The sequence below is a fragment of the Penaeus japonicus genome, unplaced genomic scaffold, assembly GCF_977035675.1.
Source record: "Penaeus japonicus unplaced genomic scaffold, GWHDUDI00000001_assembly GWHDUDI00000010, whole genome shotgun sequence".
In the NCBI taxonomy this organism is placed as follows: domain Eukaryota; kingdom Metazoa; phylum Arthropoda; class Malacostraca; order Decapoda; family Penaeidae; genus Penaeus; species Penaeus japonicus.
In genome coordinates, this window is record NW_028234412.1 from 4438809 (window position 1) to 4456621 (window position 17813).

Consider the following 17813-nt stretch of genomic DNA (forward strand, 5'->3'; position numbering starts at 1 on the left):
TTGGAGGCGGCCCCGGGGGCGCCGAGGGGCTCGGGCGGCGGCGGGTGGTGGCCGGAGTCCTTCCTGGTGAGGTCCTGCCAGAAGTTGAGCGCCGCGGGACGCGTGTTGCTGCCGCGGGAGCCCGAGGAGTCGCGGCGCGGAGACGACACCTCGACGTCGCCTTCCATGGAGGTGTTGAGCGACGTGTTGAGCGACACGTTGAACGACGAGTTGAGTGGGTCGTCCGACGACTCGTCCAGATTCGGGCTGGGCTTGGGCGGCACGGTCGGGGCGCCGCCGGGCCCTCTGCGCCCGTGCGACGACGACGACGACCCGCCGCCCCACTGGAACTTGTGTGACGCGCGCAGCGAGTCGTACGCCCACCTGTTCGACGCGACCCTCCGAGGGAGGTTCTCGTACACGGGCGACGAGTCACGGGCGGCCGCGGGCGTCCCCGTCATGCTGGGATGCCGCCGAAGCCCGACGACGCCGCCCGCGTCCTCGGCCGACGCGCCCGCGGCCATCATGCGCCGGTTGGCACTCAGGTTGGGCGTCTTCTCGGGCGCCGCGGAGGGGGGGCCGTCTGGACCCACGCCCACGTCTGAGGGAAGAAAGGAGGGAACAGGACGTTTCGGGTGAGTCGTTCTTTTGTCGTTTCCACCGCTCTCCTGTCTTTTCCTTTATTCATTTCTTCCATTTTATGAGACTTATTCATGATTATGTCATTATCACTAGTTTGTGCGATCACTGCGGAACGTTCTACCTATCAGTGATCATAGTCACCATCAGCCATGAATCATCTATAGTCAATAATCTCCCCAACATATAATTTGCGGTCTGAAAAGCCTAATTACACTCTAAATAGCAGACCGTCGTCTATCCTCATAATCTTACCAACATGGACATCAAATTCCACGACCATGTTTCCATTTCCGAATCTATCTTACTTTGTATCTACCTCTACAATAAGACACAACATTTACGCCAATCTACAACTCACGCTGACCTAACCTGACCTGACCTCCCGCTACTTACCATGCGTGGTGGGGGGAGGTGCGCCCCCCGAAGACCGTCCTATAGAAGAGGAGGACGTCGTGACTTGCCCAGCGACGCCGGACGAAGAAGAGGAGGCAAGAGGAGAAGACTCGTGGTGATGCTGAGGAGATGCTGACGTCGAAGAGCTATTGTTGTTGCTGTTGTTGTTGTTGTTGTTGCCCTTGACGCTCTGGGGCTTGTAGTGCGCAGCCAGAGCGAGAATAATGCGCATGACGCTCTTCAAGTTCCCTTCCACCACCTCCTTGCTCGTGATGTGCGTCATGCGAATCCTCTTGGCGGCCATGAACTGCAGGACGCGGTCGAGGTTCTCGCGCATGACCTGCGGGGAGTCCACGTCCCTCGTCACTCCTGCGACGTGTTCACCCGCTGCGGAGAGACGTCGGGGAGAGAGGGTCAGTTGGGGGACAAATGGAAGGTGTCGAGGAGGTTCGTCTTTTGATTCGGGTGGGGATTTGGGGGTCGAGGGAGGGAGGGAGAAGGAGGGAGGGAGAGAAGGGAGGGAAGGAGGGAGGAAGGGAGGGAGAAGGAGGGAGGGAGGTAGAAGGAGGGAGGGTTGGAGGGAGGGAGGGAGAGGGAAGGTAGGGAGGGGGAGGGAGGGAGGGAGGGAGAAGAAGGAGGGAGGGAGGGAGAAGGAGGGAGAAGGAGGGAGGGAGAAGAAAGGAAGGGAGGGAGGGAGAGGGAGGGAGGGAGAAGAAAGGAAGGGAAGGAGGGTTGAAGGGAGAAGGAGGGAGGGAGGGAGAAGAAAGGAAGGGAGGGAGGGAGGGATGTGGTGGGGGAAAGCATGGGAGGGAGAGAAGGAGGGAGGTTGGTAGACAGAAAGGCAGGGAGGGAGGGAAGGAGTTAGGGGTGGGAGAAACGGAGGGAGGAAGAGAGAAGAGATAGATAGATGGAGGGAGGAAAGAAAGAAGAAGGAAAAGAGGAAGGAGGGAGGGAGGGAGGACACGAAGGAGGGAGGAGGGTGCCAAAGAAAGCAAGACAGAAAAGAAAGAAAGGAGAAAATGAGGAGTGAGGAAGAGAAAGAGAATATAGAAGAAACACAAGCCACAAAGACAAAACAAACAAACAAAAAACAAGTACATTCCACCCACCCTCACTAACAGACTCCAGGCAAATACTCACAAATAATTTCGATGAGGTCAGCAAACACAACGCCGCTTTGGAGGTCACGTCGGAGGTCGGAGATGAGTGGCCGACCTCTCTTCCTCAGCTGGGAGTTGACCCAAGCCACGTAGGCCTATTTGGAAAAAAAATAGATGGTGGTGAAATTGGTAATAGATGTGTATTTTAGCTCTGTTGTTTAGTAAGTAGTTTAGGTTCGCTTAGTATTTTATTCAGGCTTGTTTGGAAAGATAATAAGCGATGAAATTGTTATATATATTTTTTTTCTTCTAGTTTTGTAGTTTAGTTGTCTGATAGTTTTAGTTTTGCCAAGTAGGGCTACTAGGAAAGATGATATATAATGAAATTGTTTTATTTGAATTCTTTTAGCTTTACGTTCTAGTCATTTAGTGATTTTGATTGAGTTTCGTCAAGTAGGCCTATTTGCGAAGATAATAGGTAATGAAATTGTTATATTGATACTTTTTAGCTTTGCAGTTGAGTAATTTTATCGTTTTAGTTTACCAAAGAGACCTAATTTCAGAAAGAAAATGGATAATAAAATTGTTACGATTTTCTTTCTTATTATAATTGATGTGTCTCTTCAAGGTTGTCTGGCATCGTTAGAAGAGCAATTTCAAAACGATGACCTCAATGAGTAAAAATCCTCAAAAATAGATTTAATAACATGACGCTGTGGCGCACATTGTGCAACTCACCTGCAATTGCTGCGTCCACTCCATCCACGACACCGAGGACGAGGTGGAGGGACAGCCGTCTCCTCTCCTCTCTGGCTGCGCCCGAGCGGAGGGAGGCATCTGCCCCCGGTGCTCGTCCATCACCTGCAGGCCGTCGGCACCGTCGGCGTTCCGGTCTCGGCGCTCGTAGCCGGAGGACGTCGGCATCTCTCTGACGCGCAGGCCTTCGTTGCGGCCGCCGTTGAACCTCACCTCCTTGGACGCGTCGGCGCCTCGCTCGCTCGAGTACTGGCGGGATTCTCTGCGGCCGCGGAGCCTCTCTTGCAGGCGGGGGTCCAGGTCGTCGTCGAGGTCGTCTGCGTCGTCGACGGAGAGCTCGCGGAAGCCTCTGTCGTCTCGCACCTCCAAGTAACTTCCCCTTTGGTCGCGCGAGTCCCTGAAATCCCGCGGGAGGCTCGTCTCTCTGAAGCCCCTCAATCGCAGGTTCTCTCTCGAGGTCCGCGACTCATGCGACTCCCTCAGGTCCTTCCGCGACTCTCGGCTGTCCCTCAGCTCCCTCGGCTCCCTCGGCTCCCTCGGCTCCCTTGGCTCCCTCGGGTCCCTGAAGTCTCTCAGGTCACGTGACATCCTGTTGCTCGTCCGCTCCTCCTTGGCGCGGGAATTCATGTCGGGGATCTCGGCGTAGCGCGGCTGAGCGTCCGGGTACACGCTGTCGGAGAGGAGGGCCTCCTCGGGGGAGGGCGCCCTGGGGGCTCCGAGGGGCGTGGAGTGGTGCTGCGGGCCACTGAGGCTGAGCGGCGAGGCTCCTGCGGGCGAGGCGTGGGCGCGCGAGGGGGCGTGGGCGGAGGGCTGCTTGGCCGGCCGGATCGTCGGGTACTGCACGGGGGACGAGGACGCCGACGAGCTGGAGCTGCTGGCGGAGGCGATGGACACCGGCGACGTCCTGGAGGCGTTGAGGAGGTCCTCGGTGGACTGGGAGTAGGTGGCCTCCTCGGCGGGGGGCGGGCACGGCCCTCGGCCTCCGCGCCCCCCGAGGGAGTCGAGCGAGCGCGGCCCCGCGCCGTCGCCGGGGGAGTGGAGCGAGTCGAAGCCCGAGTCCAGCTCCCTCGAGGGCCAGTGCGCGCCGTGCGCCGCCGCCCAGCCCTCGTACGAACCCCGCGGGAGGGACGCCGTCTTCCCGTCCTCGCACGCTCGCTCGTCGCGGGGGAACTCCTTCGTGTTCCTTCGCTCCCACGACTCACGAATGTCGCGGAAGTTGCGTCCGTCCTGCGAGTGGTCCCGGGCGTCCTGCTGGCCCCGGAAGTCCCTCCCGTCCCACTGAGCGTCCCCCGCGTCCCTGGGGTCCCTGGGCTCCCTCATCTCGCGCTCGCGTCCTTCCCTGGGCTCCCTGGCGTCCATCTTGGGCGGCGGCGGCGCCTGGTAGGGCCCCCGGCTCGGCCTCCTGCCGTTGGCCGGGTCCGGCGGCTGGTGGCGGGAGTAGGGCGGGGGGTGGTGCTGGGGAGGGGGGTGGTAGGGCTGCCTGGAGGCGGGGGGCGGGTTGGAGGGCGAGCGGAAGCGGGCGCCCGGCTCCTCCCTGTTGAAGCCGCGGCGGGGCAGCGTGCACGTGCCCGGCGCCTGCGGGGGGCGCTGCTCCTCCTGGCCGGGCACGGGCGGCAGGGGCGGCTGCGGGTGCTGCGACAGGGACGCCTGCAGGCCCTGGCCGTGGGGGGGCACGGGCGGAGGGGGGTGCGACGGGGGCGGGGGCGGGCGGCTCGAGGGCAGCGGGGGCGGCGCATCGCTGTCCGCGCTGCCAGACAGTCTGCAAGACAGGGACGGAGTCAATAAAGGGCGATTCTAAATGCGAAGGCAACATTGCAACCAATCTGGCTTTGCAATGAGAAAAAAAGTCAATAATAAAACGGAATGAGTATATAAAGATATTCGTATTACTAACAGATTTATAACGTAATACTTATGTAACCTATAAACACTAGATTTTTAAAAAGTTTAATGCCAATAATAATGCTATTTGCAATCCAAAAGGATAGTTAGTCAATAAGACAAACATATTAATTACAAAAACAAAGCAGTGATATTCTCTCTCAACACTAATTAAGAATAATAGCACTAATATTGTGGCCTAATATTAACTAAGAACAGCCTAACTTTCAGAATACATAAATCAAGCAAAAGTTAGTCGGAATAAACACCTTACTATCATCTTTTTATTTTATTTATAACTAGTTCAGCGATCCCATATTTAAGTCAGACCAGATGGTTTTCTCTTTTAATTTATTGTTGTATTTGTGTTTGTCTTTGTTTTTGCGTGTATGTTTGTTCGTTGTTTATGCGTATATGTGTGTACGTCCATGCACACGTGAATGAGTGTTTTGCATGTGTTTATGTATATATACGACCCGTTATATGTGTACAAATACCATGTGTGCGAATCTGTTACACTCATAAGATCAGTTGCAATCATTCACACTCATAATGCAATTAACAAACCACACTTGAGATTTCCTATCTCGAGAAGAAAGTCTCAAAAAGTGTAGCTAAAGTCGCTCGTGGTTTCCCGCGTGGAACCAAATTCACACAGTTTGTAAACATTCACGTCACTTTCACAATATTTATGCTTAATACTTATGATATAAATACTTGTAATATATGCTTGTAGTATACAGATCACTACACATCAGTAAGGGCTTTGATACAATGTTTTGTTGTAAAAGTAACTTTAGAAGACCTTTTATATGTAATCTATATTGTCATTTAATTATCACGATATTTTTCATATAGATTTATAAACAACAAATTTCATCTTGATATTGCTATTATTCTTTCTAATTTCATTTCATTACATTTCATGAATTTTACTTAATTTCATTATATCTTATTTGTTTTTTTAATAAAAGGGCACGAATGAAAAGAAATTACATTCATGATGTCAACCCAGAAATATCACTTATTTTAAGAAATGAAGATGCAATAATATCATTGCTATTACTAATATAAACAATCCTATTGTTCATGGATACATATGTACGCAAATACAAACACGTACACACACATCTACGTACATACACGTAGGCATAGTCCTCCTCCTCCCCTCCCTCCCCCTCCCCCTCCTCCCCCTCCCCCTCCTCCTCCTCCCCTCCCTCCCCCTCTCCCTCCTCTTCCTCCTTCTTCTCCCTCTCTTCTCCTTCTCCTCTATCTCCTCCTCCTTCTTCTCCCTCTCTTCTCCTTCTCCTCTATCTCCTCCTCCTTCTTCTCCCTCTCTTCTCCTTCTCCTCTATCTCCTCCTCCTCCTCTTCCTCCTTCTTCTTCTTCTTCTCCTTCTACTTCTTCTCCTCCTCCTCCTCTTCCTTCCCCTTCATATTTTTCTTCTCCTTTTCCCTATCATACATGTAAGCATACATACATACATACATACCCACACACACACACATTTACTTTAATATGTAATCTAACCAACATACAAACAAACAATTATACAGCTAATACAACACAGGACAAACCATACAACTCATACAACACAAGACAAATCATACAGCTAATACAACACAGGACAAACCATACAATTAATACAACACAGGACAAACCATACAACTCATACAACACAGGACAAACCATACAACTAATACAACACAGGACCGAGCACTGACCCCAGCAAATAAAATCCCAAGGTTAGGAAACCCTTTGCAAAGATCATATCACGCTGCCCACTACAATACCCCCTTCCCCCTTCCCCCTCCCCTCCCCCATATGCTTCCCCCTTCGCCCTCCCCCGTCCCCCCCCATACCCACGCCCATAACGAGGGTGAAATATCCTTCTGATGAAATGAAAAAAAAAAGTGGATGGTTGGTTTCATATTGTTAAGGGCGTTTGAGGAATGGTGAGAGGTGAGGAGGAGGAGGAGGAGGAGGAGGAGGAGGGAGAGGGGGAGGAGGAGGAGGAGGAGGGAGAGGGGGAGGAGGAGGAGGAGGAGGGAGAGGGGGAGGAGGAGGAGGAGGAGGAAGAGGAGGAGAAGGGGGAGGAGGAGGAGGAGGAGAAGGAAGAAGAGGAGGAGGAGAAAGAAGAGGAGAAGGAAGAGGAGGAGGAGGAGAAAGAGAAGGAGGAGAAGGAAAAAGGAAGAGGAGGACGAGGAAGAGGAAGAGGGGGAAAAAGATAAGAAGGATAAGAAAGAGAAAGAAAGGGAGAAGAAGGAGGAGGGTTAGAATAGAAGAGAAAGAGGAGGAGAAGGAAGACAATAGTGGAAACAGAAAGATGACAACAACAAAGAGGAGGTGGAAGAAGAGGAAAGAAGAAGGAGGTGGAGAAGGAAAAGATGAGGAAAGAGGAATAGGAGGACAAAGTAAAGGAAGGAAGAAGAGTAAGACATAACTAAATACAAAGAATAAAAATGGCGGAGAAACTTTTTTTTTTTAGATAAAAAAAATGTTGAGTCATGTTTTTCGCTTTCAACTGATCAAGTAATTCTTTTGATATCGTTATTGGAAAATGCAAGATAAAATTGAATTACCTTGAAAAAAATATCATTCCAATAGTTACCATGCTTAATCATGCAATACGCAATATGAAAAAGAGAAAATTTAATCATTATACTTCACACCAAAATCATGCAGAAGAAAAATACAAATGAAACATTAAGAGATATTAGGAATTTGAACACATTGCTACAAAATAGAAAAATGAAATATGATAAATAAATAAGAAGAGAGACATAGAGAGAAAAAAATAATCCAAAAATTTCAAAGTCATACGAAGTAAGGGATGATCTTCCGTTTTCTATTGTCCTGCCAAGTCCTAGTCATTCTTAAGAGGGGACACTCGTCTATTTTTTTTTTTTTTTTAACTTCTTTCCTTTACAATATTTTATTCTTGTTGTTTGTTTTGTGTTTGAATCTGGACATCTGTGATATAAAGGAAGAACAGATATAATTTTTGGAGTGACTTATTTTTTCTTTAACATAACAGTATTATATATATATATATATATATATATATATATATATATATATATATATATATATATATACATATATATATATGTTATAATTATTAATATCTTTACCCCGCCGAAGAAAGGAAATGTCCATGTCCCCTTAAATCTAACTGTCTCACCTTATCATATAAAAAAATGGATAAAGAAAACTATATATAAAAAAAAAATCTATTCACTCTCTGACACTAACCAAAGATTAAGATGATGAGGCAAGACATGAGTGTTTTCGAGAATATTCTCTATCTCATGCGACAAAAAATATAATTTTATTTCGCCTTCGTTCAAAATTGTACTTCCCGTATTCTCGTTTTCTTTCATTCGCTCCTCATAGAAAACGAACTAGGGATGTGTGTGTGTGTGTGTGTTTGTGTGTGTGTGTGTTTGTGTGTGTGTGTTTGTGTGTGTGTGTTTGTTTGTGTGTGTTTGTTTGTGTTTGTGTGTGTTTGTGTTTCTGTTTGTTTGTGTGTATTTGTGTGTTTGAGTTTGTGTGTTTGTGTTTGTGAGTGTACGTGTGTGTGTGTACGTGTGTGAGTGTATTTTTAGTTCGTTGAATGTCTTATCTTCCTTTGAAAAAAGTTAATCGTGACATTTTTTTTTGTTTTTTGTTCACAGAAATGAACGATTATGATAAAAAGATAGGTAAATGAAGAAATATTTAAACAAATAGATAAATAGATGAATGAATAAGTAGATGAATGAATAGATATATGAATGAATATATAAATATATAAACAAATATATAAATCAATATATATATATATATATAAACAAATAGATTAATAGATAGATGAATAAGTAGATAAATAAATATATAAATGAATAGATAGATAGATAAATAGATGAATAGATAAATGGATAAAATAAACGGATAAAACAAACCTTGCATGATTGGCAGTTTTCATTTATCATTATTCAGTTTTCTCTTTCGTTGAAAATTGCAGACGAAATTAAAGAGATGTTTGTTTTTATGTTATTCTCATGATTTAATTTATTATGGATTTATTTAAATTTATTTATCTTTTATTCCATTTATGATTTAATTTATAATGCATATGTATAGGAGAGTTGAAGAGGAAATCATTTTGTTATCATTTATATTATCATTATGGTTTTATCTTCGTTATCATATTTAATGTTAATTTGATATTAATACTATTTGAAATATTATATAAGCCGGCAAATTTCATATATCATTAGTATTATCAACGCTATTGTTACGTAATCATAAGTATCAAGAAAGAATTACAGAAATAGATAAAAATGAAAACAATAATAAAAATAAAAACAATTTTAAAAAATCCAATTATCATGAAAGAATAATAAAAAATAAAGATAAAAACAACGAAAAAAATCCAATTTTCAAGAAAGAATAATAAAAATAAATCAAGATAAAAACAACGAAAAAAATCCAACAATTGAGAAAGAATAATATAAATAAATAAAAATAAAAAAAACAATGCAAAACAAACATTAAAAATTCCATTGCTTGCATTCCTTCAAGAGAAAACCGAAAGACGTAAATTCTGTAGCAGGTGCGAAATGTGCGTTTCACTCCATTTTCTTCTCTTTTTATTACGTAGAGTTATAAAGAATGGTTTTATGATACTATTCTCCAAGAAAAAAAAAAAAAAAAAAAAACACGCCACATTCTTGCGGTCGTTACGGCGTCGAAACCAGAGTCGCGGTTGGTTATTCGAACGTGTTGTTTACTAAGTCGGGTTATGAGAATATCATATATAGATATTTTCTTTTACTATTCCTACGGTTATTTTATTCATCTGATGAATATTCATCGGTATATACCTATCGGCCAATGCTATCAGATCGAAAACAGCGTATTCCAATAATAAATAGTGTGCAAATGTGCACCTGTAATTTAAGAATCATAAATCTGGTGTTCGAATGTGTGGTTACGGCGAAAGTCAGTGGCAACAGAAGTGTACATCTTGCCAACACAACGTGTGTTTATTTTTTTTTTCAAGTGTAATTCAAGACCTCTTTAAAATGCTATATTGGAAGGGGGAAAAGAGGGGGATTTTTTTTTTCTTTTTTTGAGAGTGAAGAAAAGATATGAAAAAGAAAGTTGATAATAGGGATTCGTTTTTTTTTTTTTATTCTTATCTATTAATCCTATCTTTTTTTCTGTTTTCTTTCTCCTTCTCTCGTTCTTTCTTTCTCTCTCTCTCTTTCTCTCTCTCTCTCCCTCTCTCTTTCCTTCTCTCTCTCTCTCTCTCTCTCTTTCCTTCTCTCTCTCTCTTTCTCTCTCTCTCTCTCTCTCTCTCTCTCTCTTTCCTTCTCTTTCTCTCTCTCTCTCTCTCTCTTTCATCATCCCATGAGTCACCATACCGACTATGCCTATCACCATGCCCCTTTCACCATCCTCACCATACGTTAACCACATCTTGTTTATTATCATCATTTTTTTATTATAATTATCATTATATTCATCATCATCATTATCATCATAACTATATTCATTACCATTATTGTTGTTAATTCATTATTGTTATTATTATCATTACTATTATTGCTATGATGATAATAGTTGTAATCTTACTATCCTCATAATTGTCATAATAATCATCATCAATATTACCCATATCATCATTCAAGAACACCTCCCCTCCCCCTTCCCCCACCCCCGACACCTTGCCTCACCCCCCCCTTCCTTCCTCACACTTGCCTCACCCCCCCTCCCCTCCTCACACTTGCCTCGCCCCCCAACCCACAACCCCCCGACACCTTGCCTCCCCCCCTCTCCCTCCGTACCTTGCCTCCCCCCCTCTCCCTCCGTACCTTGCTTCGCCTCCCCTCCCCATACCTCCCCTCCCCTCACCTCACCTCCCCTCACCTTGCCTCCGTTACCATACCACCGTGACATTATAGTGACGCTCGTTTGCTTCCTCACTTCCTGTGAGGAGGTGAGAGGGACTAGGGGAGGAGAGGGGGAGGGGAGGAGGAGGAAAGAGAGGGAAAGAGGAGGAGAAGGGGAGGAGGAGGAAAGAGAGGGGGAAGGGGAGGAGGAGGCAGGAGAGGGAAAGAGGAGGAGAAGGGGAGGAGGAGGCAGGAGAGGGAAAGAGGAGGAGGAGGCAGGAGAGGGAAAGAGGAGGAGAAGGGGAGGAGGAGGCAGGAGAGGGAAAGAGGAGGAGGAGGCAGGAGAGGGAAAGAGGAGGAGAAGGGGAGGAGGAGGAAAGAGAGGGGAAAGGGGAGTGGATGGGAGGGAGAAAGGAGAGGGAGAGAAAGGGGGTAGGAGAAGAGGGAGGGAGAGGAAGGTAGGAGTGGAAGGAAGAAAGAGAAAAGAGAAATACGAAAGAGAAAAAGGAAAAGAGAAGGAAGGAGGAAAGGGGGAGCGAGAGGAAAAAGGAAAAAGAAAAGGAGACGGAGAAAGAGAGAGAATAAAAGAATACAGGGAAAAGGAAAGAGACACAGAGAAAAGGAAAAGGAAAGAGACAGAGAGAAAAGGAAAAGGAAAGAGATACAGAGAAAAAGGGAAAGAAAGAGAAAAATAGCCAGAGAAGGAGTGGGAAGAAAGGGGTCGGGGAGTGAGTGGGGAAGAGAAGAGAGAGAGAAGAATGTATTATAGTGGGGTGGGTGGGGGGAGGGGGGAGGTAGGGAATTCGAATACCGGTGATTGCGGTGGCGATCAAAAGATGAAGAAGGGGGAGAGGGGGAGGTGAGAGGGGGAGTGGGGGAAGAAAACACTATCACAGACACGAGCGAGCGGTCAGACAGCGGTCAGAGCGTCACTTGCGGTTTCCTCTATCTATGTTCTTCAGCAACGCGTGAAATACCTCCTTCACCTCATCCCCCCTCCCCCCCTCTCCCCTCTTCCCTCTCTTCCCCCTCCTCCTTTTTTTTCCTATAGGCCTAAAACGAATTCTTTTCCACCCTCTCCTCTCCTCCTCCTCCTCCTCCTCCCCCCCCCCTCTTCCTACTCCTCCTTCCTCCTTCTTCCACCTCCTTCCTCCCTCCTCCCCCCTCCCCTTCCCCCTCCCCTTCGACCCCCCTCCTTCGTGTGTGCTTGTGGGTGACTCGGTGTATTTTTTTTTTTTTTCTTTTTTTTTTTCTTTTTTAACGGTCGGATGGATTTTCGTGAGTATCCGGTAAAAGGAAAAAAAGAAAACGGGAGACAAAGAAAATGGAAAGAATGCTTGAGGGAAGGAGGGAGGGAGGGAGGGAGAGAGAGAAGGACGGAGGGAGGGAGGGAAGGAGGAAGGAGGGAGAGAAGGACGGAGGGAGGGAGGGAGGGAGGGAGAGAAGGAGGGAGGGAGGGAGAGGAGGGAGGGAGGGAGAGAAGGACGAAGGGAGGGAGGGAGGAAGGAGAGGACGGAGGGAGGGAGGGAGGGAGAGAAGGAGGGAGGGAGGGAGAGGAGGGAGGAAGGGAGAGAAGGACGGAGGGAGGGAGGGAGGGAGGAAGGAGAGGACGGAGGGAGGGTCGAAGGGAGGCAGGGAGGGAGAGAAGGAGGAAAGAGGGAGAGAAGGACGGAGGGAGGGAAGGAGAGAAGGACGGAGGGAGGGAGGGAGAGAAGGAGGGAGGGAGAGAAGGAGGGAGGGAGGGAAGGAAGGAGAGGACGGAGGGAGGGAGGAAGGAGAGGACGGAGGGAGGGAGGGAGGAAGGGAGAGAAGGAGGGAGGGAGGGAGAGAAGGACGGAGGGAGGGAGGGAGAGACGGAGGGAGGGAGGCAGGGAGAGAAGGAGGGAAGGAAGGAGAGGACGGAGGGAGGGAGGGAGGGAGGGAGAGAAGGACGGAGGGAGGGAAGGAGAGAAGGACGGAGGGAGGGAGGGAGAGAAGGAGGGAGGGAGGGAGGGAGAGAAGGACGGAGGGAGGGAGGGAGAGACGAAGGGAGGGAGGCAGGGAGAGAAGGAGGGAAGGAAGGAGAGGACGGAGGGAGGGAGGTAGGAAAGTGACACTCCAACGTCACTCAGAAATAGAGCGCGTGATTTTTTTGGGTCCTTACATTAGTATTCCTTCAAGATCACTTACGAATGAATTGAAAATTCTTTGAATAAAATCATTAATCAGTGATGGAAAAGAAATTAAAAAAAAAGATAATTAAAAATGGTCTTTTAAACTTAGCCTAACGTATCTAACCTAACTTAAATAAAGATATCTCAAAGGCAAACTTAATCATATCTGAATATCAAATGCGAATTAAATATCAAACAATAATGACAATAACAATAATACGGATGATAATGATAATAACTGTGATCTGATGATGACAATGATGATAATAATGATAATAAAATTGATAATAATAATGATGAAAATAACAACAGGAACACAACAAAAACAATGATAAAAAAAAACAACTATAATAAAAATCACAAAAAAATCACAATAACAGTACTACCAATAACAACAGTACTACTACTACTAACAACAACAACAACAAAAAACAAAAACAATGACAGCAAAACAAGCCCAAAGAATCCATGTCTTTAACTAATTCTTAACGGACCAGCAAGTGACTTCCTCTTAACAAAGATTCTCATCTAAGTCTTAACGCTCTCTTAGTGAACCGGAAATCCTCTGGTCAAGTGTGTGATGAAGATGGATGTAATGGTGATGATGATGATGATGGAGATGATGGTGATGATATGGTGTCCGAGGGGTAGATGGTTATGGTGTATGGTGATGATTTTGTATGTGTTCGTTGTATGGGTGGGTTGGGTGGAGGGGAGTTGGGGGGAGGGGGGAGTGGGAGGGGGGAGGGAAGGAGGGAGATAGAGGAAGAGAGAGAAAAGAGAGAGAGAGGGGGAGGGGGGATGGAGGGAGGGAAGGAAGGAGAGAGAAGGGAGGGAGGGAGGGGGAAGGAAGGGAGAGACGGCGGGAGGGAGGGAAGGAGGGAGATAGAGAGAGAGAGAAAGAGAGAGAGAGAGAGAGAGAGAGAGAGAGAGAGAGAGAGAGAGAGAGAGAGAGAGAGAGAGAGAGAGAGAGAGAGAGAGAGAGAGAAAGAGCGAGCGAGCAAGAGACAAGGACAGAGAGAAAGTGTCATAATAACTTTAGCAAACGGATATTAAGAAAAAGCAAGAGACGAAAATACCTGCGCAACAAAACAAACAAACAAATCAAGATAAAATAGACAAACAAACAAGAGAAACAAACAAAAAAGAAACAGCTTAGCGTGTGAAAACAAACAAATCAAGTAAAAACAAACAAACAAACAAAAAAAAGGCTAAGCGTGTGAAAACCAACAAACAAATCAAGATAAAATAGACAAACAAACAAATAAAAAAAACTTAGCGTATGAAAACAAACAAACAAATCAAGAAAAAACACAAACAAACTAGAAAAACAAAACAAAAACAAAAAAAGCTTAGCGTGTGAAAAAATGCCAAATTCGTCACGGCGAGATAGAAAGGCATAAGGCATGGGCATTAAAGGCATTAAGATACAGTATTTCAAGGTGTATTAAACTTAATTACTGTTCATGTGAAATGTCTTGTGATAAATAGCCACGTGGTTTCAAAAAAAGATATATTTTAGTGGTGAGATAAATAGTTATGAAGGCTTTGTGTGTTATCTTTGGAAATAATTCTATGTTATCTATATTACGTCTGTTATTATTTTTTTTATAAATTCAATAGCTGATTAATATGATAGATCAAAGAAGTGTGTATCATTATAATGATGATTGTGATGATCATTATGAACATGTAAAAGTGATGAAAAATAGTATTTATGTTATAAATGATTATGACAATAGCAGTAAAACGATAGTAAAGGTTATCATCATTATCACCATAGTAAAAATCATCATTAACATCACCATAGTAAAAATCATCATCACCATTCTTACTTTCTACATCAATACCATCACTATTAATATTACCACCAAAGACATCACCATAATAATTACTGTTATCCTATTCCATATACTCACCACAAAAGAAAGGTAAATTAATTAGAAATGAAAGAAATAAGACACAGAAAATAATGAACTCATTAAGGACGAAGTGTGTACCTTATTTTCCTCTAGACATATGAGACGAATTGTTCAAGTTTATTGTTTTAAGGTATGTTGGTTTGGGGGTGTGGGGGGTGAGGGTGGGGGTGGGGTGGTGGGGGGGTATCTGTGTGTGGGGGGAGGAAGGGAGGGAGGGAGGGGTGTTTGAGTGTGCGAATAGGGAAGGGGAGGAAGGGAAGGAGGGAGGGAGGAGAGATAGTGTGTGTGTTTGTGTGTGTTTGTGTGTGTGTGTGTTTGTGTGTGCATGCGTGCGTGTGTGTGAGCGCGCTTGCGTGTGCGTGCGGCATTTATATACATATGCGTGTGTACAGATAGATAACCAGATAAAAAAGCCTAATAAAAAAACACGAACACAGAAAAACGCAAAGGCTGAAACACAGCACACAGCACAGCAAAACCCCAGAGCTTGCCTACCCTTTCCTCCTCTCATTGTTAAGAAGCAGCGGCTGTCGGTGCTGGCTGTCTGTAAGGGCGTTAATAGCGGGCTCGCTGCGGTACAGACGCCCTTTGGGACCGCCCACGTGCTGTCGAGGAGCACGCCCGCGACTCTTCCTGTCCAGGAGTAAGTGGGCGAGGACTTTGCAAGCCTCCATGTCGGCTTGTGAGCGTGAGGGAAGAGATGGGCGTGGAGGGACAGTCTCTAGGCTGAAGGTACGGGTCGCGTTCTGCTAAATCCGGGTTTTGTTGTCATGGGTTTGGACGGTGGGAATAGAGTCTGCATTTTTCTTTCTTTCTTTTATTTCAAGTTTGTGTCTTATTTTCTTTCTGATAAAATTTGTCTATATCAATTTGTCCTTTTTGAAATATGTATATATATTTTTTCTTTGTTTATCTTTTTCTTTTCTTCTCTTTTGTTCAATATTATTCGATTTATTTCTTCTTTTCTATTTCCTCTTTCGCTTTTATTTTTTTTTCTCTCTCGCTCTCTTCTTTTCTTTCTTCCCTCAATCTCCTAGACTTCTAGACCACTTCCTCGCATTCCTCAAGTCTCATCTTTATTCAACTCTCCTTCTCTCTCTTCCTCCATCCATCTATCCATCCATCCATCCATCCATCAAGACCTCTCTGACCTCCAAAAAGGCTAGGAAGAGGATAGGAGAGGATAGGAGATAAGGATTGGGAAAGGATAAGGGAAACAGGGCTAAACCTTCTTACTAATTATCCTCATTGGATAGTTAGCAGAGTTCAGTACTTTTTCCCTCGAAGGATTACGTGTGGAAGGATTTGAATAGGATAGCGTGAAGGAAGGGTTGTTGTAGACTAGGATTAGGGGGGGTGGGGGAGGGGGAAGAATTCGCTTGAAGGATTTGTTTGTTTGGGTAGGATGTAGATTCAAAGATTTTAGGATTTGAAGGGACTTCAAAGGATTTAAGGATATTAGGATATTAGGATAGAGGCTTTATAATATCCTATGCTTAGTTAAAGAAGAGGTTTTGTAGAGGATTCCTTTGAAAGATACGAATATACGTGAAGATAGGATATAAGATAGTTTGCTATAGAATAAAAAAAATGAAAATTTTATCTTAAACTTGAAGACTATTCGGTTTATCTTTTTTCTATTTTTTTTCTCTCTCTTCTTTTGTTCGAGGATGAGAACGCGAAGGAGGAGCAAGAGAAGAGGAGAGTCAATATGAACTTGCCAAGTTATCCTTACTCACTTTAACCCAAGGACACACTCTCTCTCTCTCTCTCTCTCTCTCTCTCTCTCTCTCTCTCTCTCTCTCTCTCTCTCTCTCTCTCTCTGAGTGTCTTTAGTTAGAACATCTCACGTGTTTTTTTTTCTCTCTCTATGTTATTTCCTGTTGTTGTTTTTCTATCTTCACTTATTGCAACCTGTAAGTCGCAACATGGACGCAACATAATTGAAGTGGAAACGTATCTTATGTGGGTTTACATCTGCAACAATTTTTTTTGCAACCTGAAGGGGAAAAATGGTCAAGATAATTTGGAAATTATGACGAAAACGTTTACGAAATTTGTACGCCGATAATGATGATCCTTCTTTTCATTGATGGTGATGATGGTGGTGGTGGTGATGAGGGAGATGGTAATGGTGGTGGTGATGATGATGTAATGATTGTGATGATGATGATAATGATAATGATGATGGCCATGATGATGTAGGTGACGGTAATAATGTAAATCATGGTGATCTAAATCCTTAGGAACAATAAAGTATCTCGAAGAAAGAATAAGGAAAAAGAGAAAGAAAAAACAAAAACAAAAAAACAGAAGAGACCAAGAAGCAGGATCAGAGAAGAGCAAAAAAAGCAAGAACAAAGAAACGAACAAGAGAACAAGAGGAGCAAGAGGAGTAAGAGGTGAGGCCGGGTGAGTGAGCGCCGCAACTGCCGCAACCGCCGCTGCCGCAACCGCCGCCGCCGCCGCCAGCCTTGACCACTCGCACTCGCACTCACACCCAGCCTCGTTTCCGCCCAGCTTTCCCACGCCCGTGCGCATTTCGCCGCTCAGATTTAGCGACGGCGCTCTGTCGCAAGGAGCCGAGGAGAGGAGGAGAGGGGGGGGGGGAGGATAATAACGCATGGTAGCTTTGTCGCTCGGGTTTTTTTTACTAATGGCCGCGAGGGTTGGCGAACGAAGAACGAAGAAGAAGAGGGACTTTGGCTTTTGAAACTCGCTTTGAAGTTTTGTTGGTGATGGTACCAGTGTGTGTGTTTTTTTTTTTTTTTTTGGGGGGGGGTGCATGTGTGTGTGTGTGTGTTTGTGTGTGTGTGTGTGTGTGTGTGTGTGTGTGTGTGTGTGTGTGTGTGTGTGTGTGTGTGTGTGTGTGTGTGTGTGTATGTGTGTGTGTGTGTGTGTGTGTGTGTGTTTGTGTCTGTGTGTGTGTTTGTGTATGTGTGTGTGTGTGTGTGCATATATATCATATGGTATATATCATATGTATATCATTACATACATACATGAACATAAATATATAGATGTCTGTGTTTGTGTGTGTGTGTATGTGTTTCATCCGGTTTCGGTCTCTGTATTTACCTACCACTGTACACGTGCCCTCAATCGTGC

The 17813-nt window shown here is 45.3% G+C and overlaps 1 protein-coding gene across 3 annotated transcripts in view; it reads right to left on the reverse strand.

Annotated features, from left to right (window-relative positions):
* LOC122261270 (uncharacterized) overlaps positions 1-17813 on the reverse strand; it is a gene marked incomplete at its 3' end in the record, with an annotated part of 109598 nt that overhangs the window by 17066 nt on the left and 74719 nt on the right. For 2 of the 3 annotated variants that reach the window (XM_086540528.1, XM_086540526.1), the window contains 4 exon segments: positions 1-580; positions 1015-1401; positions 2155-2269; positions 2853-4629. The exon segment at positions 1-580 is cut by the window's left edge and continues 39 nt beyond it. In XM_086540528.1, coding sequence (XP_086396654.1) covers positions 1-580; positions 1015-1401; positions 2155-2269; positions 2853-4629 — 2859 coding nt within the window. 3 annotated transcript variants of the gene reach the window in all.